Source organism: Capra hircus, chromosome 4, assembly GCF_001704415.2.
Source record: "Capra hircus breed San Clemente chromosome 4, ASM170441v1, whole genome shotgun sequence".
In the NCBI taxonomy this organism is placed as follows: Eukaryota; Metazoa; Chordata; class Mammalia; order Artiodactyla; family Bovidae; genus Capra; species Capra hircus.
The window spans coordinates 28,754,796-28,778,691 of NC_030811.1; the positions used below are offsets into that span (position 1 = coordinate 28,754,796).

At 42.3% G+C, this 23,896-nt stretch overlaps 1 protein-coding gene across 1 annotated transcript in view; it reads left to right on the forward strand.

The window, feature by feature from the left end:
• The window catches only part of GRM8 (glutamate metabotropic receptor 8), an 880,134-nt gene that overhangs the window by 150,843 nt on the left and 705,395 nt on the right, over positions 1 to 23,896 (forward strand). Inside the window, exon 3 of the mRNA XM_018046971.1 lies at positions 1,455 to 1,671. Coding sequence (XP_017902460.1) covers positions 1,455 to 1,671 — 217 coding nt within the window. The remainder of the gene's footprint in view (positions 1 to 1,454; positions 1,672 to 23,896) is intronic.

Below are 23,896 nucleotides of genomic sequence, written 5' to 3' on the forward strand. Positions count from 1 at the left end.
TCTAAAACAAAATTTCTGTTGTGCCACTCCCTCGGTTACAATCATGCTGTGCTTCCTCATGACCTTGGTGATAAAGTCCACACTCCTTGTCATATCTGAGGAACCCTTCAACCTCTGGTTTCTGTCTAACTCTGAAGTTATACTTCCTGATGTTCCTCCCTTGATATTCTGCTTTCCCACCGTGAGAAAAGCTGCAACACCATACCCTCTCTTGACTCTGCCTTTGGACATGCTGTTTCCTGTGGCTGAAATGTCTTTCCCCGTGTTTTTGCTGGATTTCCTGCATCTTCTGTGCTTGGTCTAGCCTGCATGTCCCTCTGCCATGCTTCTTTAACACCCCTGAGTTCTTCTGCCCTGGCACTTTTCATAGAGTAAGACTCTTCACTTGTATATAGGAGTGAATATTGCATTTCAAACCCCTTTAGGAGCAGATTTGTGGCATGCAGTTAATTTGCTACTCAGCTTGAAATTATTTAGGAGAAACAGCATATCTCTAATTTCAAATATCTTCTAGCAATTCACCCTGTTTATGTCAGAAAATAGTCTCTTATCCTAAAGAAATTACGGTATGGATTCCTGTTTTGTGATTTTTTTTTTTTTTTTTGAGGATGGAAGCCTGGAAAGACGTTATAATTAAAAGATACATGGTTAGCTGTTCCCAAATCTTATTGTGGTACTCAGTGATTATATTAATAAGCACTGACTAGATTTGCAAAGGTATATATTTAAAATAATTTACCCAAAATATAATCTTAGTACTAAAATATTATCAAGTGTAAAAAAAAAAAAGTCTTGTATTAAATGCTCTACTCATCATTATGTAGCCTTTATATCCCAAAGCCAAAGACGATTTCAGAGGTGACCTTTTCTGAGGCATGTGTATACATTTCATGTTCATTTCTGCCTCATTTCTTCACCGGAAGTTGTCATGTACAGAATAAGAAAAGTAACAACAACAAAAAGCACAAATGTTTTGCTTTGGCTTCTGAAACAATGGGGACTGAATCAAAACTAAATTCTTTCTGTTTTGTTGTTGGTTTTTAGTTGCTCAGTCATGTCTGACTCTTTTGTGACTGTATAGACTGTAGCCTGCCAGTCTCCTCTGTCCATGAGATTTCCCAGGAAAGAATACTGGAGTGGGTTGCTGTTCCCTTCTCCAGGGGATCTTCCCCACCCAGGGATCAAACCCATTTCTCCTGCATTGCAGGCAGATTCTTGACCGCTGGGCCACCAGGGAAGCCCTCTTGTTTAGAAATGTGCTTTGAAAGAAAGTGAGCCCACAGACCTGTATAACCTACTTTCTAATGAAATTGATGGTGATGAAATCTTATCTTGGCTGCAGGCTGCTCTGTCTAGGTTTCTGGTATAGCTTTGACTGTTTAATCTCTTGTGCAACAGTCCATCATTTGACAAGATTCCTCATGGGTGGAAATGACCTGTCATTTGTTTTGCAGATACCTCAAATCAGCTATGCATCCACCGCCCCAGAGCTAAGTGATAACACCAGGTATGACTTCTTCTCCCGGGTGGTCCCTCCAGACTCCTACCAAGCGCAAGCCATGGTGGACATTGTAACTGCCCTGGGGTGGAATTACGTGTCGACGCTGGCTTCTGAGGGTAACTACGGAGAGAGTGGTGTGGAGGCCTTCACTCAGATCTCGAGGGAGATTGGTAAGTGTGTGTTTATCAGATGATTGTGTTTGAGGTGACAGGCTGTGGAAGTCTGAGTGTCCCCAAGAGCTCTCTGATCTGTGTGGGATAATTAGAGCTCCTACAGATGCATGACCCAGGCTGTCCACTCTAGGGGGAAGCTGGGCTTATTATAAATGGTTTTGTTGTTCATAGTCTATCAAGGTGACACTCTTGTGCTAATTTGGGAAGTAGAGCTCCTGACTCAGGCAAACATTTTTTCAAAGTTGTCTGTTTTGACGTGGGAGTTTGCTGGCACATTAGAGCCACTGTATATTTGAATAAATGACATACTATTTGATTGTTCTAGATGGAAGCTTATATTAGCAAGTCATTAAATATTTTTAAAAAGGCAGTAGAATTTAACATCCAACACTAAAGGGATTAAGACTGGTAATCATCTTAACACAATACTGAAGTAGCCCCCAAGGCTATACTTGAGTGATATTCTTATTGTCATTTTTGACTTTATGAATTTTGATTCTTACCTCAAACTCTGAAGCTTGCAGTGAGTGGGATTAAGGGCAAGATGTGGAAACCTGTTTAGAACAGGGTGCTTGTGAACTCTGTCCTGGGTGTTCTCAGCGTTCTCATTCAAATCTCCGTGGGCATTTTACTCTGTGTATTTATCCATGAGGCTGTAAATCTACTGCACAGTGTGGAAGAACCAGAAGACAAAACACCTCAGGGCATAAGCCTTATTGCTGATTGGGCAACAAACATAACTTTTCGGATGAAAGGAGATATGTTACCAGTTACTTAACAAATGCTATTGTTCTTACTAAGAATTACTGAATAAAATTTGCATATTTTTCTATTGCATTGCTTTCTGTAATAGCAATGTTTTGCCAAAAATTTAAAGTGTCCTTTAGCTGTTTTGGGGTAATTTTGAACTTTGATAACTTAATGTTTTTCTTTGAAGCTTTAATGCAGGAAAAGACCATGGGAATGATTTGGGCAGGCCAAGCATCTAAATTTGCTGGAATAAGGTTTTCTCTTAAAAGATATGAAGATGCCTAGGATCTGTTACGCTGCATGTAATAAGCGTGGAAACTTATGATGCACAATATTTAGTGTGCTTAATATTTGTTCCAGTACTGTGCTGCTGCAGAAAATGTAGAAAAGACCTGGTCTTGTTGGATAGATTGGCTTAATTTATTTAAGGGGCAGCTATTCATTCTTTGTTATAAATATCCAAGATGGCATAATCTTTGCTCTTTTGAATTTTAAATTATATCACTATTGCTATAAAAATGATTCAAAACATTCAATTGAACTTTAAATGATGGTAAATTATATTACCTTCTTGGAAAAGAGTCTCACATTCATCCTTAGGAGAAATGCCCACTCAAATGAAAACAGTAGCTTCTGAAAGCAGGTTGAATGCATTATTTAAGCAGCTGATGTTAGTTCTCAGCAAAGTGATAACTTAACAAAAGAAGGCAACTAATAGAATATGTATTGAAATGAGAGGTTTTCTGCAGTGATCTGTATATTCTCAACTAGAGGACACATTTTGTGTGCATGCGACAGATTACTATGAAAAATTTAAGACAGGACATTGTTACAGACTCTGATAAAATGCATTGTTTTAAAAGTTAAAAGTGAGAGTACAGTTTTATTCTTCTTACCAGAAGGAAAAAAAAAAAGAAATACTTAGTTCTCACTTTTAGGGAACATTGCTATACTTTGGTAACTGTCACCTTAAAGGATTCAGGTGGTACCAATCATTATTACTGTCTCTATCTTAGTCATTAGTATGGGAGAAAATAATTTTAGTGCCTCGTGTATGCTCCTGATTAGAGCAACATTTCTTTTCTGTTGATCCTTTCAGCATTCTGTGACTTGATTGGCTGTCCATTCTATTTCAGTTCTCTCTTATCTGGGGAATGGAGGAGGGCTGTATTGTCAATTAATATGCAGAATACTGAAAAGGCCAAATTAGTGCCACACTAGAGTATGCCATGGAATATATTAAATATCAAAATCATCCCTCATTTTAATGACAAAGATTTTATCTAGAACAAAAATAGCTGAAAATTAAACCTTTTACATGACAATGAGATTAATGGGAATGACAAATGGTAGCAACTTAACCCATTCTGAAGTGATCTGATGACTCTAATGAAAAGTCATTAGTTCTGTAACATTTGCTCCTCTTACTACAACATTGACGGCATCTCTGTCACTGTGTTACCAGCGTTTTTAAAGATCTTAGTCTCTTGACTGAGAAGGAGACATACGCATTCATTTTTTGGAGTGTCTGCCTATTAATGAAATTGTATATTTTCCCAACTCTTGTAAAGTTTCCTGTACTCTGTTAAGGGTTTCTCCCTTCAGCAACGTTAATTGCTATGAAATTTCAGTGTAGACTGGGACTTCCTATGCTTTGTCTCTGATTAATTCTGGCAGAGCAAAATGGATTGATAGTGAAATGAAAATCTGTTTAGTGATACATTGCTTGTATGGTTTGATTATAACGTTTTTCATTTTGACAAAATCCGAGACGTGAGGAAGCATCCTTAGTGAGTCTTGGAGGACAAAGTTTATGAATGAATGATGGTCTTGAACACGGATGTCAGTGATGTCTCTTCTGTAGTCAGGATCCTTCTCAGGGAGAGAGGGACAGGAGTTATTTGATACAATAAGACAAATAGTCCCTTGATATTCTAGTTGTTATAGTCTCAGCCCCAAGCATCCTGACTATAACGTTTTTACTGGAGAAGGCAAAAAATAAAAATAAAAAATTGGGATCAACAAACGTCACAATTTGACTGGGTCATAGTTTGTGTAGTAAGGTATGGAAGATAAAACTGGAAGCCTTGACATGGCACGTAGACGACTATTGTATTGCATAGTGTAGTGATTTTATCTTTCATTTTCTAGACAGTGGAGGAAACCACTGAATAGAGAGGAATCCATCAGAATACATATTTAAGATTTTGCTAATAAGAAGTAGAAGATGGGGAGACCAGTTGAAAGACTTGCAATATCAATCTTAGCCTCATAGAGGGCAGTGATAATAGAAATGGATGAGGGGACAGACTTGAGAGACACTTGTGAGCTAAAGTCTCTGGAACTTAGCAATTGATTGGAAGTAGAGCTCGAAGGTGAGGCTTCCCTGATATCTCAGCTGGTATCTGAGATATCTGCCTGCAATGCAGGAGACCCCAGTTCGATTCCTGAGTCAGGAAGATCCCCTGAAGGGATAGATTACCCACTCCAGTATTCTTGGGCTTCCCTGCTGGCTCCGATGGTAAAGAATCCACCTGCGATGTGGGTGGGGGAGCCTGGGTTGGGAAGATTCCCTGGAGAAGGGCATGGCAACCCACTCCAGTATTCTTGCTGGAGAATCCCCACGGACAGAGGAACCTGGTGGGCTACAGTCCATGGGGTTGCAAAGAGTCAGACACAGCTGAGTGACTACGCACAGCACACAGAGCTTGAAGGTAAAACAAAATTAAACTTGAAATTTTGGTTAATTGGAAAATGCAAGTACCATGAATAGAAAAGAGAGAGTAAAGTGGAAAGGCTGGTTTGGAATGGGAAGCATGGTTTGATTATGAACTCAATAAACTGTAAGTCCTGGTACATACCTTTGTGGAGAAGAACACAGTCAAGGACATTGGTTGAGAGCCAAAGCAGGAGCTGAGATGTAGTTCTGAAGTTCATTCTCACAAAATTTATAATCGAGGTGAGAAAGGTAATTGCTAAGGTGTAGAGTGTGAATTAGAGTAAGAAATGTAGAGTGAGAATTAAAGGGGGCAAAGGATACACTTGTGGGCTTTACATAAAGGAATGGGATGGTGAGCATTGTTGAGGATGTAGAGGAAAGGAAAGCATTGTGCATGGTTGATATGAGTGTAAATTGGTATAGTCATTATGGAAAATAATATGGCGTTTCCTTGGAAATTAAAAATAGAACTACCACATGATCCAGTGATTCCACCTCTAAGTTTATGTCCAAAGAAAATGAAATCAATATTTTGAAGAAGTATCTGCATCTTGTGTTCATTGTAGCATTATTTTCAATAGCCAAGATATGGAAACAAACTAAATGTCCGTTGATGGATGAATGGGCAAAGTATATCTATATTCATGTATCTATCTATCTATCTATATAATGGGATATTATTTAGCCTTAGTAAAGAAGGAAATCCTACCACTTGTGACAACATGGGTAATCTGGAGGGCATTGTACTAAGTGAAAAAAAGCCAGACACAGAAAGACAAATCCTGCATGCTCTCACTTATATGTAGGATTCTAAAAAGTCAAACTCATGAAAACAGTGTGTTACTAGAGGCTAGTGGGGGAAGGGGTAAGGGGAATGGAAGGTATTGGCCAAAGAGAATAAACTTGCAGTTAAACAGGATTAATACATTCTGAAGATCTAATGTACAGAATGGTAACTATAGCTGATGATACTGTGTTGTTTACTTGAAATTTACTGAGAATTGACCTCAAGTGTTCTCACGACACACACACGCACACACCTATGTGAGGTAATGGAAATGTCAATTAGCTTGATTATGGTAATCATTCCACAGTGTATACTTTTATCAAAACATTGAGTTGTACGCCTTAAATGTATACAATTTTTGTTTGTCAATTATATCTCAATCAAGTTGAGGAAAATAAAATTCGTATAAGCGAAAAAAAATGAAGATGTGGCAATAGTGGCCTAGACTTAGCAATGGAAAGCCAAGAATAGGGCAGAGTGTTCTCTTCATGGGATTTGTGGCTATGGGAGGGCTCTAAGTCTTCTTTGAAGTTTTCCATGATGAGAGATGGTAGGAGTTCTTGATGAAAAAATCAAGGCTATTGAGCAGATTTTCATAAGAGAACAGGAACCTTGCCAGAGGGCACCGCTGAAATTATGTGGCACTGTGACAGAGGATCAGGGATTGTCCTTGACAGGGAGTGTATTAAGGCTGCCATAACCAACTGAGTGGCTGAAAACAACAGAAACTTAACTGTCTCACAATTCTGGAGGCTCGAAGTCTGAAATCAAGGTGTCAAGAGCCACACCTTGGAATTTGCTGGTGATCAGTGGTGTTCATTGATCACCAGAGGAACCTGGTGGGCTACAGTCTATGGGTAGCAAAGGTTTGGACATGACCAAGCATGCATGCAGTGGTGTTTGTTGGATTTATCCATCAATTTAGTCTTTGCCTCCATCATCACATTGCTGTCTTTTCCCTTCTTGTTTCTGTCCCTGTCTTCTCCCCTTATAAAGATGCCAGTCATGTTGGATTTAAGGCCCCACCCTACTCCAGTATGATCTTAACTAATTATATCTGCAATAACCCTATTTCCTTCAGTTCAGTTCAGTTCAGTCACTCAGTTACGTCTGACTCTTTGCCACCCCATGAATAGCAGCACGCCAGGCCTCCCTGTCCATCACCAACTCCCGGAGTTCACTCAGACTCACGTCCATCGAGTTTGTGATGCCATTCAGCCATCTCATCCTCTGTCGTCCCCTTCTCCTCCTGCCCCCAATCCCTCCCAGCATCAGAGTCTTTTCCAATGAGTCAGCTCTTCACATGAGGTGGCCAAAGTACTGGAGTTTCAGCTTCAACATCATTCCCTCCAAAGAAATCCCAGGGCTGATCTCCTTCAGAATGGACTGGTTGGATCTCCTTGCAGTCCAAGGGACTCTCAAGAGTCTTCTCCAACACCACAGTTCAAAAGCATCAATTCTTTGGCACTCAGCTTTCTTCACAGTCCAACTCTCACATCCATACATGACCACTGGAAAAACCATAGCCTTGACTGCTACTGCTGCTAAGTCGCTTCAGTCTAGACAGACCTAATTATATCTGCAATAACCTATTTCCTTATAAGGTCACATTCTGAGATATTGGGTGTATCTTTCTGGGAGACACAATTTAATACCCATGACAGGGGAGATAGTATGAAGAAGGGTGTACTTAGGGAGAAAATTTCCATCATAGAGATGGGAGGTAAACCAGGAGGACAAACAGTAAGCAATAAAGACGAGGAGGTTTCTAAGTAGACAGAATTTGGTAATGGAGAAGACCATAATATAATATGCTCAAAAGTTCCTTTTGAAGTGCTGCAGAGTTTTATTCTCTCAGTCTTGACTAGCTGGGTAGATGAGGTGACCTGATGGATAACCCAGGGTTCTAGACTGGGTGGGATCTTTGTGTCTGGCTTTCCCAGGATTCTAAGCAGTCAGAAGTTCCCTGGTCAAATCATTGACCACTCCCTATACAGTGGGGGTACCAGTTGTTCAGCCCCCCTGCTTTGTGTAATTCCAAGCTATTGTTCTTTTCAGTAACACCTGGGTAAGTATGGACATCTGAGAGTCCTTCTGGCCTAACTGATTTTTATTTTTCCCTTTGGTCTTTTTTGGCTTGAGGGAAGGGAATAGCTTAGTTGCTACTGGTTGTTAGGACTTTTCCATCACCTATTTTACACACCTTCAGTTCTTAGGACCACAGGCCTCTATGTCTGTCTTGTTTTAATGATTTGATACGATGTTTTCACTGATATTGTAATAAGGAGGTTAATAATACATGCCCATGCTTTTCTGTCGTAAGCTCTGGAACTTGTTGCTTGTGACTCAATAAATGACTTCTTGAGGCTTTAGACAGGTTGTTTCCCCTCTTTGTCTTAGCTTATTATATTATTTAAAAAAGAAGACAGGATAATAAATGTTAATGCTGCCATGATCATTATAAAGGGGCAAGGAAGCTAAAGCTTTATCTTTGAAGATAAAAGGAATGTGTGAAAGCACTGTATCTGATCACTGTGAATCTGCACAGTATGGCGACACATGTCCTTTAATCAGCCATCGTGTTTATGAATGGCTTATTGAAGATGAAAGGCCTGCAAGTTGTCTTCGCACACATTACGGGGGCAGAATAGACCTGATTCTGTCAAATCTTCTACTGTACGTGACTTTTTTTCCTCCCAATTTGCAAATGTTGGAAGCTTCTGACTATTGTCTGACTTGTGTTCCGAATCTTAAAATCTCAGACTTGGAAGGGACCACAGAGGTCGTTGGATTGGCAAAATTTGTTCAAAGTGTTAATACAATAAATCAGTTTAATTAATTCATTTTTTATGTATATAAAATGACCGACACTTGCCAAAACACTTGATAGTAATTTATTTTCAGTGTGGATCAAGAAATAAAGTAAATTTCATTCCAACTCTCTGATGAAAAAGTGCCCACTGATCATATTTTTAAGCTATCTCAGTACAGTTTTAAAAGGAAGCATTTTTTTCCTCCTGGGCTATAAACAAGAATCAAGTTTCTATTAACTGCAATGGATTCGCATTGAGATTAAAACAAAGTATTTTCAATGACAAAGGAAAAAAAATACAGAGAGCAGCCTTTTCCCTCAGATGTTCATTGCTTTGGAAACATGACTTCCAGCAGGCAAAAATCAATTTGACAAAAGTATTAATGTTGTAAAATACTATGAATGAAAGGAAACATTTTAATTCAATTGAAACTTTTGCTTTATATTTCTACAGCTGAGTTCCATTGATAACACCACATTTCAAGTTGCAAATCATATTTAATTAATATTAACACCAGGTAATTGGCAAGAATAACTTCAAAGGAGGGCTGAGGAAATTGCAAATTGGAACTGCAGGTGCAGCGATCCTGCAGAAGCTTTACAGGGATCCAAAGAAAATGTATATGATTTTGACAATTACTGCAGAACTTGATCAAATAGAGCATCATTTCAAAGCTGTTCTTCACTCTGGCCTTGCTTAATATTTAGGGCTTAGCAATGGCTAAGTAGCAACAGCTGCTATTAATGTGAAATGGCAAATAGCATCCAATAGATGCTTTTAAACCTATGATTCTAACACTATAGTTAAGTATTTAGTAAACAATGGCAGTTTGATGCAGTGAAACCCACCTTGGAATCACAAATGTGTTTAAATTCCCCTTCTTCAATTAAGAGATTTTGTCTGAAGGTTCATTTCCTTCTCTGTAAAATAGATAAGGCATCTGCTCAGTGATCATTATGTGATAGAATATTCTTCATAAACTTGAAAGTGCTATTTGATATCAGGTATTGCTAGTGAAAGGAGTTGAGGTAATACAGGGTTTTTTTTCCAGAATGTGTGGCAAAGCTGTAGACGATTGTGAAGGTGGTGGATGTACTGCCTGCTTCTCAAGCAACCAGAAGGCTTTGCTTGATTCGTTAATTACTTTCAAACTTAATCATATTCTGCCTGAAAGATGAGAGAGGGGATTTTGAATGGCTTCTGACTACCTACTCTCGTTGCTAGTCCTCCTGTCTTATTCTTGTCGCCCCTGGCCATTGCATATTGCTTATCATATCGCCAACAGTGGTGTTTGCTTGAGTCTGCTCACTCTGGTAGGACATTGTTCAGATATCAAAAGAAAGAAAAGTGAAAGTGAAGTCACTCAATCGTGTCGGACTCTTTGTGACCCCATGGACTGTAGCCTACCAGGCTGCTGTGTCCATGAGATTTTCCAGGCAAGGTTACTGGAGTGGGTTGCCATTTCCTTCTCCAGGGGATCCCAATCCAGGGGTTGAACCCAGGCCTCCCACATTGTAGGCAGACACTTTACCCTCTGAGCCACCAGGGAAGTTAAGATATCAAGATATCAAGTTCAGATATTAAGACAAGCTTGCCGCATCCTTAGCGATATGTTCTCATGAACTTAACTGTGTGGAACCACTTGCCATTCTGATTGTAATGCCAATTTCCCTGTATACCTGTCTAACCAGAATGTGTTTTTCTCAATAGAAGAATCCTCTTCCATCCTAATCCCCAGCAGACTACCTAGCATATGCCACATGCTTCATGAATTTCTGTCGAATAACACTGTCGCCAGCCTCAAGGCAGTGTAGGTGCTGTGATCCTTGTGGTCAGGCTTGCTTGTGCTCTGGAAACCAAAGGGTGGAGATGGCCCCAACAATGGCTGTGCAGTTTCCTCACTAACATGTAACCTCTATGGGAACATTTGGGACTTCCCTACTGTTGAACCACTCAGAATTCATTTTTTTTTTTTTAATTACTGGAAAATACCAAAGCCTGTCATCTGTAGGTTGAACCCACCCTTAATCCCTCAGTCTAAACAGTGCTGGGAAGTGGGTTAGAGCTTCTTATCAGCTGGATTTGACTTTCAGATCTGTCAGAGTCTAGCTGCAAGATCTTGGGTAAGTTACTCTTGCTGAGCCCCAGTTTTCTCATCTGTACAATGGGGGTAACAAATTGTATAAGGATTGAAGTCATACAGAACAATGTGTAGCTCATGTTAAGTGGTCTACAGCTGCCAACTTGTGTTAGGAGCCCATTTTCACTGATGTGTGATCCAGGGGTCATCATATTGCCCTGAGTCTGTGCCAAATTTGCTCAGTGAGCAAATAAGAAGGCAAAGTGAGGCCTCCATCAGAGCTCAAATCAAAGCAGCCAATACCCCTCATTCCTAAAACTTGCTTTGCACCTTCTGGCAGACACCAATCCAATTATTATTAATGATGATAATCCAATTATTATTTTTTCTTAGCATGACTAATATCCTACATAGAATAGTGTTGGCACCTGGTTGAATGCATGAATTGATTAAATGCCAACCAGTGTTGGCTCACCAAATACGCTTTCTCTTCATCCTTTTGAACGTTCTGTGCATTAGCTGACTCAGCCAGCATTCATTGTGTGCTCATTGTGGATCACGGCATACTTGTTCTAGACTTTCAGGATCCAGAGATGAATCATGGCCTCTGTGTCCTAGCTGGTTACTGTGCATCAGAGGAAACAGAGATGTAAACAAACAATTATAAATGAATGTGAGCATTGCCTTCATAGAGGCATCAACTAGAGTCACTGTCTAAGAACACAGTGCCCAAGAGAGGGTATCCTGCAGTGCATATAACGAAAAGACCTGCCATAAGGCTGGTCAGTTTATGGACCCCCCCAGACTCAAAGGGAGTACACTGTGTGATGAGTGAAGTAAATTTAGGTAAGGTCAACACAAATTTCCTGAGAAAAAGAGACAGCACCAAAAATGTGTGTAGAATATGATGCCAACTTTGTAACATATATATTTGTGAGATGATTAATGTATGTAAAAATATGCATAGTTTTTGACAAGTCTTTCTCTTTATCAGAGGATATTTGCTTTACAGTGCTCTGCTTGTTTCGGACAAGTCTTATTCCTTGATTTGTCGGTGGTACTCAGGTGTGTCTCTTCACAGACGGCCAGTGTCTGACTTGCTCTTCAGCTTCAGCCCCTGTTCTCCCTGGTTACTGCCACCCAGCATCATCCATGGCCTTGGCAGCAGTTTCAGTTTTGTTCAGTCCCTGAGGCTTAAAACAGGGCCAACAGCTTGCCCCGACTTCAGCTTGCAAGTTTCTGGGCTTCGGAATAACTTTACCATGGTGGACCCTGTGCCTGGTGGTCCCTGAGTAAGCTTTGGGCCCCTTGCTAGGTCCCTGCACACTCACAGTGCTGTCCCACCTTGACTCACCCTCTGCATCCCTAGGAATGGGGCTCTGCCTCAGACGCTGGCCTCTGAGGTTGAACCATAACACACTGCCTATCCCTTGTCAACTCTTTCACCTGACTGGGTGGAGGTGACTGGTCCTCTGCGTGACTCATGCAGTTGTTGAGAGCTGACTGCGTGAAGCCATTGCACAGAATCCTATCTGTTGGGTTCCTAGGGTGTGTGGGGGTCCTGACCCTGTCTAGCTTGTTGTCTTTATATTTCTCATGTCCTTTCAGTGTCGTATCCCTAGACTAAAGGAGTTCTGCTTCAGAGCCTGATTTGAGTGTCTCTTGCAGAGATTCTCACTGAAATGCTTAGGAAGGATTAGAATCTCCCTATCAACAGAGTAGTCCCTGTTTAGAGTTATTCTTTTCCTGGTGCCTAAATCTTCTTGCCAGCTGTATGAGTTTCATAGGGCTGCCATAACAAAGTACAGTAAGTCCGTGGCTTAAATGGCATAAATCTATTTTTTTTTGTTGTTGGGGGGTGTTGCTGCTGCTTGCATGATTTGTGGGATCTTAGTTCCCTGATCAGGGATCAAACCCAGGGCCTCTGCAGTGAAAGCATGGAGTCCTAAACACTGGACCTCCAGGGAAGTCCCGCATAAACCTATTGTGTGATGGTTCTGGAGGCTAGAAGTCCAGGATCAAGGTGTGAGAACCCTAATTCAATAGACCTCATATTATTAGTACGACCTCATCTTCATTAGAGCTGCCCTGGTGGCTCATTGGTGAAGAATCCTCTTGCCAATGCAGGAGACGTGAGTTTGATCGCTGGGTTGGGAAGATTCCCTGGAGAAGGAAATGACAACCTACTCCAGTATTCTTACTTGGGAAATCCCATGGACAGAGGAGCTGGGCAGGCTACAGTCCATAGGGTTGTAAAGAGTTGTACATGACTTAGCAACTAAACAACAGCAACATCTTTATTAATCATATTTGTAAAGACCCTTGATTAAATATATCTCTAGTGAAAATAAGGTCACATTCCGGAATACAGGGGGTTAGGACTTCAGTGTATGAAGTTGGACATGGCAGGGGTCACAATTCAGCTGTAACACAGACAGTAACTGCTGGATTGAGTCCTAATTTATGGAGTTCTGTCTAAACTGAACCCACATTTGTCCCAGTCCTTTAGATGGATTTTGGGTTGTGGACTACCCAGTTTTTCCTGAGGGATCAGCTTCTGTAACCAGATTAGCCAGCCCCATTTCCCCTTGAACTTGCCAGCTGGGCTCTGCTTGTAGAGCTTATAGCTCAATGCCTGTGCCATGACAAGAGAATGCTTCCCCCCTCCCCCCCTCCCCGCCCCGTTCTTAGCCCCAAAGAAATTCCATTCTTTTCTTTCCCTTTCCAAAGTAGTTTTCCTGTTCAAGCTCTTCTGTTTGGAAACTCCAGCCCTAGATGAGAGCTTTAAGGTGCCATCCGCATTTTACTGTGCTGCTAGAAAAACGTAATATAAAACATCTTTCCACAGAAATGAAGCAACATCAGAATCCATTTATGTGACTTTTGTGTAGGTCCTGAAAGAGCTGGCCTGAGAATGAGGAGTGTTTTCACAGTTTCCTTCATGACTTATCTGTGAGGCAATAATTATGGTTTTCTTGAAAATAAATGGTTCAAGAATAGAGCAATCAGGAGGGTATAAGATGAATAGTTTATTGAAAAAAGGTGCCAATTATTTCAAGGGTCTCATCCCTTGGCAAAACTGGGCCGCTCGGTCTTTCTTCTCCAACAGATGCATGCTTGGCATATGCCAGGCTTCTTTCTTTGCCCCTTTCAGTGTTACCTGGTCAGAGTGATTTCATGATTCATCGGGGACCCCACAAGGGGAAGGCTGGAGAAAGAAAGCAAAGTGAAACTCAAGTCAGCACATTTTGTTTCTTGTTAACAGCTCTGGGAAGAGGTTTGGTCGGGAAAGGAATTTTAAGTGATGATTTAAACATATCTCCTGGCAGTTCCACTAGTGAGGAAAAAAAATGCCTCTTGTAGTGGCTCAGACATACTTCTGAAGCAGTGGTACTCAGGGTCACGTGACTCCAGGGCCACATTTATGTCGTGAATCAGTGCTGGCACCTGCATAATGGGCTATTAAGGGAAAGAAGGAAGTGCCAAGTATATTGTTGGCCTTTCATGTTGAGTATCATGGAAGGTTTTCCAGGTGGCTCAGTGGTAAAGAATCTGCCTGCCAATGCAGAATACACAAGAGATGCATGTTCGATACCTGGGTGGGGGAGATCCCCTGGAGGAGGAAATGGTGCCCTACTCCAGTATTCCTGTCTGGAAAATCTCATGGACAGAGGAGCCTAGTGAGCTACAGTCCATGGAGTCACAAGAGTCGGACACGACTGAGCAGCTGGGCACAGACATTGTGGAGTCTCCTGTCTCTGTGCTGTGCTTAGTCACTCCAGTTGTGTCCGACTCTTTGCAACCCCGTGGACTGTAGCCCAGCAGGCTCCTCTGTCCATGGGATTTCCCAGGCAAGGATACTGGAGTGGGGTGCCATTGCCTTCTCCAGGTGCATCCCCTCAGAGTGGGCTTGCCATGATGCCAGGGGGATCCTAGGATGGATGGAAATATTCATGGGCGCTGATGTGACATTTCATTCAAGAAGTATTTGAGCACCTTGGGCTTGCCTGGTGGTCCAGTGGTTAAGAATTTGCCTGCCAATGCAGGGGGCATGGGTTTGATCCATGCCCTGGGAAAATCCCACGTACCACAGGGCAACTAAGCCCCGATGCTGCTGCTGCTGCTGCTAAGTCACTTCAGTCGTATCCGACCCTGTGCGACCCCATAGAGGGCAGCCCGCCAGGCTCTCCGGTCCCTGGGGTTCTCCAGGCAAGAACACTGGAGTGGGTTGCCATTTCTTTCTCCAATGGATGAAAGTGAAAAGTGAAAGTGAAGTCGCTCAGTTGTGTCTGACTCTTAGCGACCCCATGGACTGCAGCCCACCAGGCTCCTCCGTCCATGGGATTTTCCAGGCAAGAGTACTGGAGTGGGGTGCCATTGCTTTCTCCGAACTAAGCCCTAAGTGGTTGCAACTAAGCTTTGCAGCCACTGAAACCTGAAAGCCCTAGAGCCCATGCTCTGCAACAAGAGAAGCCGCCACCACGAGAAGCCGCTACTAGACAGCAGCCCCTGCTCTTTGCAACTGGAGAAATCCCGTGTGCAGCTAAAAAGACCCAGCACAGCCAAAAATATATAAATGAATAAATAAAGAGAAATATTTGAGCACCTACCATACATTGGGACCCCAGTCTAGGAAGTTAGAGCATGGCGCTGGGTGAATCCCATCTGATTTCTGCCCTTGTAGGCTTTCTAGTCAAGCTTACCATCTTCACAGCTTACATCTTAGCATCTTAACATCTTCACATGTTCTTTTAGTCTCCTGTCTCTGTGCTGTGCTTAGTCACTCCAGTCGTGTCCGACTCTTTGCAACCCCGTGGACTGTAGCCCACCAGGCTCCTCTGTCCATGGGATTTCCCAGGCAAGAGTACTGGAGTGGGTTGCCATTTCCTTCTCCATGGGATTGAACCCAGGGCTCCCACAAGCCTACAGTGTGAGATGTCTCCAACTGAGAGTCCATGAAAATAATGAGAGAGAGTCTTTATGTGTCACATTGACAAGTTGATTCCTTAGGTGTCTTGGAGATGCCAGCATTCAACTGAGGTGTCCAAGGCATGCTGGGGGAAGGGATACATATATGAAGTAGAAGGGTGTCTTCTTGGGCACAGAGAGGGATAGGTCTGACTTGGGAAGCTCACCAGGTACAGATGTTTGCAAGCAACCACAGATGCAGGGGGCACAAATGTGGATTTTATTCTCAAGCAATGGAAAGTTTTTGAAGGGTTTAGAGAGTGGCATAGTACAATTTAGATTTTAAGGGGATCATCTGCAAAAATAAGATTATAGGGTCAGGCTTGAACCAGAACACTAATTAGAATCTATTGGGATTGACTTGGACTAGGATGGGGTAAAGGGAGGGAAGTGTGTGAATTGGTATCAGTACTAGTAGGATCGAAGTCCCAGGCTTGGGAAAATGAGGTGACAATGCTACAGGGATCTAAGCCATTGAAAACTTGTTGGTCAACAGCAGAATGTGTCCTAGATTGTCCTTAGTTTGTAATGGATGTGTCCCAAATGACTATATGATTCCCTTAAAAGAATGATTCAGGGGTGGGAGACCAAGTGAATTATTTCCTGGCAAAATTTTATTCCAACTAATGCTTCAGTGAAAAAGAGCTAAAAAGTTGTGTCCCCCATGTTGTTGTTACTTAAAAAAAACCACATAATCCATTAGAGATCTTTATTGCTGTTCTTATGGTATTCTAGAAGGACCTGAAGTTTTCTTGTTAATTGTTCTAAATATTTCCCTCTTAACTCACATTTCTTGTTGCCGCCATACTCTTGTGTTACTGATTCATTTTAAGTCTCATTAATCATGCAGCTTTCTGAACATTTTTGTGCTTTCATAATATAAGGGTTATTTTGGAAACACTTCTGGTCCACATAGCCAAGTCATAGAAATGGGTGATTTGACACTGGTCTCTAAAAATTAGTTTTCGTGTGGCTTTCATTAAAGCATGTAAAATTATAATTTGACCTAATTACTTTTGATTTGTAAATTTGTAAACACACCGTATTCTGTTAATGTGAATATTTGCTACCAAAGTCTCTCTCCTTCTCTCTGTCTTATTGTCCCCACGTCCAAGTTTGTCCTTAGATAATTTCTTGAAAGGGGAGGGAACTATTAGCGCTTCCTTTATAGGTACAGTATAACTGAATTTCCACTAGGCTATGAGGCATGTATTATAATACCTCTCTTACAGATGGGAAAACCAAGGCTCAAAAAAGGTACATAGCAGTCCAAGATGACCTAATTCATTAGTAAGTGGTAGCATGGGATACAAACCCAGAGTTCTCCGATTCCAAAATTTGTATTCTTTTTACTACCTCTTGCTATTTCTCTTTGAAGTTTGCAGAGTTTGGTTTCTTTAGTCGTTTCCCATCCTTGTCCCAGGAAGCTGCAGGGAGGACAGAGTCCATGCTGTCTCAACAGTCTGGTGTCTTGACTCTCCTTCACTCTCCCTACACTCAGTGTGTTTTGTGCTGTACTTATGATCTGAGCATTTTCTAATGCACCTGCGTGGATCCTCTTCCATTTTCTGGAAATGCTGCATCCCACATGTCTGCCTGGAGCTATTTTCATTCTTTAAAACCCAGCATTAATGATATTTCCTTAGTGAAACCTTCCTAGATTCCCAGAAGGCATTAGATGAGCTCTTTTCTGCACTTGCAACCCTCTGTATACATACACTGTTAGTGAAGAAAGTAGTTGACCTGAAGCAAGTATATATTCTTCCAGCCAAGACAGGCTTATTTGGAATCAACAGAGAATTGCAGTTTGGGGTCTGCAACCATGGCAAGCTATAGGCAGGTCCCTGCAGAGCAAGGGAAGAAGCACACTCTTACAGAGGAGAAAAGGAAGAGGCCTCTAGTAAAGAGAGTCCATGGCTTTTCATTGGCTGAGTCTTAGCCAGGAGAGGAATCTTTCTTCCTGTTGCACTCTGCTCTCCTCATGGGGCACAAGACTTGCTGCTTCTGGCCTCCCAACTCTCTTTTGTTGATATTTATGTTTATTAACATTTTTACTAAAACATTTATTTCATGGTTTCAGTCAAGACTCAAGCCAACAAGAAAATTGGCAGGGGTTCACAGTCTCAGAGTAACTCTGACCTCAGGTCGGTTTAGCTCCACATTTTGAAGTGAACTGACAGGAATGCATCCGGTTTCAGCTCTGGCTTCTGCTTTCTTGCAAGTTGGCTTTATCCTCAGGTTTCTTCCACATGGCGGGAGGAGGGTCACCAGCAGCTGTGCGCTTGTGGACTGCCAGCTTAGCAGCTGTATTCCTTTCCTAGAGCTGCCTTAGCAAATCACCACACTGTGTGACTTAGAACAGCAGAAATGAATTCTCTCTCCTACTGCTCTGGGGCCAGATCTGAAATCCAGGAATTAGCAGTGTTTGCTCCTTCTGGAGATTCTGAGGGATGGTCTGCCCCACGCCACTCTCATGGATTTTGGTGACTGCCAGCAATTCCTGGCATTCCTCGGTTGGTGGCTGCCTACCTCGGATCCCTGTGTCTGTGGTCACACCACCTTTCTCTCTCTCTGTGTTTGAGTCGTCTCTTTTTCCATCTCTTATAAGGACACTTGTCATTGGGCTTAGGGTCCACTCTCATCCAGGTCGATCTCATTTTGAGTTCCTTCCCTTTGTTAAATCTGCAAAGACCCTTATTCCAAACTAGATAACATTCTGAGTTCCAGACAGTTATTTCTTCTGGGGGAATACTGTCAACCTACTCTGGCAACCGTAGTGGGAAGGGTCTGCTTCTTTCCCATTGGTTCCAGCAGAGACCCCCGCCCTATTTGGTCTCAGTCCATTACTCAAGCAACCACTATGGCCTAAGGAAGACACTTTTCACAGTGGCCAGGCGTGGGTCCCATGTCCATCTGGAGCTGGAGAGAGGAAGGTGGGGAGAGCCCCGCTTGAAACACATGGTCAAAGCCACAGGGAAGCATTATTCCTCAAGGCTAAATTGAGGTGCCCTTCTAGAACAAGGAGGAAAGGCTGCCAGACAGGAGAAGCACTGTGCATATCGTGTGCTGTCCGTCTGTCGACCTCTCCGCCTCCCATCTAGACCATGACCTTCTCAGGGTAGCAGCAACCTGGTCTTATTCATCAGTGCCTGGGGCAGGATAGAGTTCTATCAACATATGTTAAACTGTAGCTAAAATTTCCCTGAAAAATAAGATTTAAATGTAGCCATGAATCATAATATTTGTCAAAAATAGTTTTGGCCTCCGTCTAAATGATAACAAGCAAAGCAGTTTCAAGGACAAGGAAAGACTTCTGTTAAGTGTTCTCTGCTTTGAAAAAGCTCTGCCTTCTGTCCTGTGTCTCTCAGCTGAGCGAGTTGGCGACCGGAGGAATGAAGCCGGGGGCTTCAGGCTCATTGACGGTAGCCATGTCCGCCTCCGCAGCAGTTCTCTGTGGCCAGATGTGCACTCTGCCCACCATCCCTCAGCACCAATGGAGTCCAGCCTGTGAAAATAGCTCAGTTCACACACGGCCAGAGAGCTGCCTTTTCAACCATGGGCCAGCTCTGACCACTAGCTGACTGGACAGCAGTCAGAGGAGTCCAGATTGTAAGGAAAGAACTAGAATATTTTGTTTGGCTGTTTTAAAACATGGCTGAACTCTTTATTTTCAAGAAAATGTTTCAGTTCTTTTTATGGTTTCATAAATCAATGGATTTTTAAATTTCTGCATTAAAAAAAAAAAAAAACCACACCAAAAACCCAAAACAGGATTCTCTGCAGGCCTGTGAGGAAGCCTGGAAGCCTCTGTGTTCTGTGTGTCTTCAAGGGAGAAAGGCACTTGAGAAAGCCCTGTTATTGAGAACTGACGTAAAAAGTACAAATGTAACTGGCACCTTGAAGAGCCTCCACAGTGTCACTTCTTTATTTTTAAAATGCAGCTCCTTTATTTTAAGCAAATTCTTTAAGCAACATCTTTATTTTTTCTTCCTATTGGTTCTTGACGTATGACGGTCTAGCTCCTTCTATATCCTCCTTTAGAGGATATCTTGGCTTCAAACTCTTAGTCCTTTAATGACTTCTAAATATATGAACAGTCTCAGTTTTAGTTATTAAAATGGCCAGCCCAGTGGCATACAGCTGAATTTCCACGAAACGGAAAATTTCTCCCCTCCCACAGCTTGGAGCTGCTTTGGGCTGGAGCCCTGCTGTGGCGAGGCGGTGGGGGGCTTTGCTGGCTGCTTCTCTGCTGCCCCCTGTCCCCACACCCCCACCCCAGCCTCCTGGCTCTGCTTTAACATCTCACAATAGTTACCAAAGTGTCGGCACAGGTGTTCCTGGAGTTGGCTGGCTACAGTACCTGTCCTTGATAGAGGATGTTTTCTCCTCTTTTCCCCACTTTTTTTTTTTTTTTTTTGGTTTTGTTTTTCCTTGGAGGAACTTTGGTTTTCCTCCTGGCTTCTGGCATTGGGCCCTCCATGTGGGCTGACATATGCTTTGGGTTTTGATCTCAGCAGTGTGAACTTGTAAGTTCAGCTTTTTCCCCCTTGTTTGTAGATGAAAAGCTGGAGGTGGGACTTGATTAATGAAGGTGGAACGGGAGCAGAACTCTGGCTTCTTTTATTTATGCCCTGACAGGAGCCATCCCTAGGTCAAACTGGGCTAGATATATGGCATGTTGGCTGTGGGCCAGGCACTGGGATAGGCGCTGGGCAGGGACAGAAAGATGGATGTGATGGGACGGCTACCCTTCAGGTGCTTAGAGGCAAGTTGAGAGAAAGTCACTTCTCCATAGAAGTACAGATCAGGAGCTGTGTGAGTGCAGAGGGTGAGGTGATGGGTCCCTACCAGCAGCACTGGGGGAGGGCTTACAGAGAGGAAGCGCTGGGTGGGGTTCTGAGGAAGAGGAGACGCGTGTAGATGGAGGTGGGCGAGACAGATGTAAGCATTTCAAACAATGTTTCCTAGAACTAAAACTTTTCATTAATGAACACAATCTTGTGTGTTTATTGATGAAAAGCTGTAATTATTAACCTTGTGTCTTTATTACTTCACCCAGTATGACAGTCTCCAAGTCCATCCATGTGTCTGCAGATGGCACTGTTTTGCTCTCTTCTGTGGCTGAGTAGTATTCCGTGGTATATATGTACTACACTTTCTTTTTCCATTTCTTTCTTTGTTGATGGGCATTTAGGTTGCTTCCTAATATCATATGGTATTGCTTATCCATGGAATCTAGGAAAAGCGTGCAGATGAACTTATTTATTAAATACCAAACAGAAATAGAGTCACAGATGTAGAAAACAAACATGGCTACCAGAGGGTGAGGAGGGGAGGGATAAATTGGGAGATTGGGATTGACGTAAACACACTGTTATATATAAAATAGATACAAAATAAGACCCTACTGTATAGCACAAGGAACTCTACTCTGTACTCTGTAGTGTCCTACATGGGAAAAGAATCTTGAAAAAAAGTGGGTCTATGTGTATGCAAACTGATTCACCTTGCTCTACAACTGAAACTAATGCAACATTGTAAATCAACTATACTTCAGTAATTTTTTAAAAAAAAAACAAATAATGTTAAAAAGATTGCTTTGAAATTCTCAATTATAAAAATAAAAATTCATTTGCTTCCAGTGGCGTATATGCCTATATTTTCCCCTCACTTCATCACTTCATCAATCCCTACTGTATTGATGGGATTTATGTTTCTGAGTTCCTGACATTCTTGGTGTGAATTATTTTGCCCCATACCTTTTCCATGTTCATGGTGATGGAGATTTGCCTTACTCTGTTCTTATTCTGAAACATTCAGTGGTCTGAATGTCACTGTCGTTGGAACTGTGGTGTCTCCTTCACTAGCCTTCACTAGCCACGATTCCTAGACAGGGGCCCGGATGGGTAGGTAAGTGAGTAAAGGAACAGAAACATTCTTAATATCCTCAGACTTAGTCAAGGTGATTGGGACTTGGAATCACTGTCTCCTTCAAATGTTACCTTTTTGCCCCCTTTGTGTAGATGCACATGATTATGGCATGGCGTTGTTTTAATGACTTACAAGATATAAGGTTTATTATAACCTCGTGTCCCCCAGGGGCTTCCCTGGTGGCTCAGTGGTAAAGAATCGCCTGCAGTGCAGGAGTCGCAGGAGACAGGGGTTTGATCCCTGGGTCAGGAAGATCCCCTGGAGGAGGGTATGGCAGCCTGCTCCAGAATTCTTGCGTGGGGAATCCCATGGACGAGGAGCCTGGTGGGCTACAGTCCATAGGGTCGCAAAGAGTCAGACATGACTGAAGCAGCCGAGCACACGTGCATGCCTGTCCCCCAGATTGTCAATGGTCTGTGCTCCCTGAGTTCTGTAAAGCTTGTCTCCTCTGTAATGAAGGTGGCTTGTGGTTCCATGTCTTATTTATAGACTAGTGTGCACCGAAAGTTCCCCAGACTGCTCTCACCGTTCAGGTACTCATGTGCACAGCCTCTGGAGACAGCAAGATGACAGTTCAGCCTATCTCATTAGAAGAATCCATCCCCTAATCTTTTTTTGTGTCAGAAGACCCTTTTGTTTGCAAGTATCTTGAGGTGCAGCTCAGTCTGCCTCTGTCCTTCTTCATTGTTCTAGCCATCATTTCTTCCTTGGTTACCAGTTCTCCTTAGAGGTCGGGAAACTTTTTTTTAAAACTCTTGAACAACAACAACAACAACAACAACAAAATGTTATACTCTTTCCCAGGGAAAATGGGACTGCTTGCTATTTCTTGGTACCTTTGGTGATGTCTAGGCCCTGCGTTATATTCTGAAATGATAGGCACTTTTTTTCACTAAGGGAACAACCACAAGTGTGACCTCTAGAAGGTCATATTTATGCTAAATACATGTAAGAAGTACCTGGTCTCATATATACAGGTACTGGGTTGTTAGGTGTTTTTATTACCAAAATTAACAGAACACAGCCCTGTCTCCCAGGAATTTACATTCTAGAGAGGAAGTTACTTACAGTGGCTGGCAAATTCTCTATTGACACTCTGGGAGAGGAGGGATGAAATTATTTTGCCCAGATCTCAGGAAACACTTTGACAAAATGATCATTTTGATCTGATTTGAGGAGAAAGGGAGCTGGCATTTGAGGCAGAAGGAAACAGCACTTGCAAAAGTTTAAAACCAAGAGAAGCTATGGCTTTGTTAATGAGAGAGTGCAGCTATTTTTAGTAAAGGGGGACTGCAGTGAGTGGGGGGTGGTTTACTGGAGGGGTGACAGGAGATGAGACTGGGAAATAAATGAGGACAGGATTGTAAAGGACCTTTTCACCAGACTAAGGAGATGGGGCTATTGAGGGATTTAAAATAGGGCAGCAGCATGACCAGATTTGTGTTTTAGGAAGATCCCTCTGACAGTAGGTTGAAAAATGGATGGAGAGACTCAATTCATCTGTAGGCAGCAAGATGAGTTAGTAGGTTATTGCAATAGTCCAGGCAACAAGCGACAAGGTCTTAAATAAAGCTGTGGTAGTGAGGATGGAGGGGAGGTGATAAATAGGAGCCCTGTTAGGAAGTAGAATCAATAGGTCTTTGCAAGCAATTGGATATACAGAATGAAGAAGAAGGAAGAGTCAGGGATAACTCCCAATCTCCTGGTTTGGACACCTAGGGAGAGAATTCTGTGGTTAACCAAAATGAGAAAAATGAAAGGGAATGTTTTGCAGTGAACTAATAATTAAAAAAAAAAAAAGAAGTATTATTGAGTACTCCATTGTGTTAAGTGCACAGATATGATGGTCAATTTTATGTCACCTTGGCTGGGCTGTGGTGCCAAAATAGATAGTCAGACATTATTGTGGATGTTTCTATCAGTTTTTTAAGTAATTGATGTTTTAATCAGTGGACTTTAAGTAAAGCAGATTGCTCACCCTAATGTGGGTGGGCCTCACCTAATCAGTTGAAGGCCTGGATTGAACAAAAGATTGACTTTCCAAAGCAAAGGGGAATTCTGCAGCAGTCAGTCTTCAGACTTGAACTGCACCATGGGGAGCTTTTTTATGGATCTCCCGCCTGCTGATCCACTCTGCAGATTTTGAGTTTGCCAGCTTCCATTATTGCATGAAC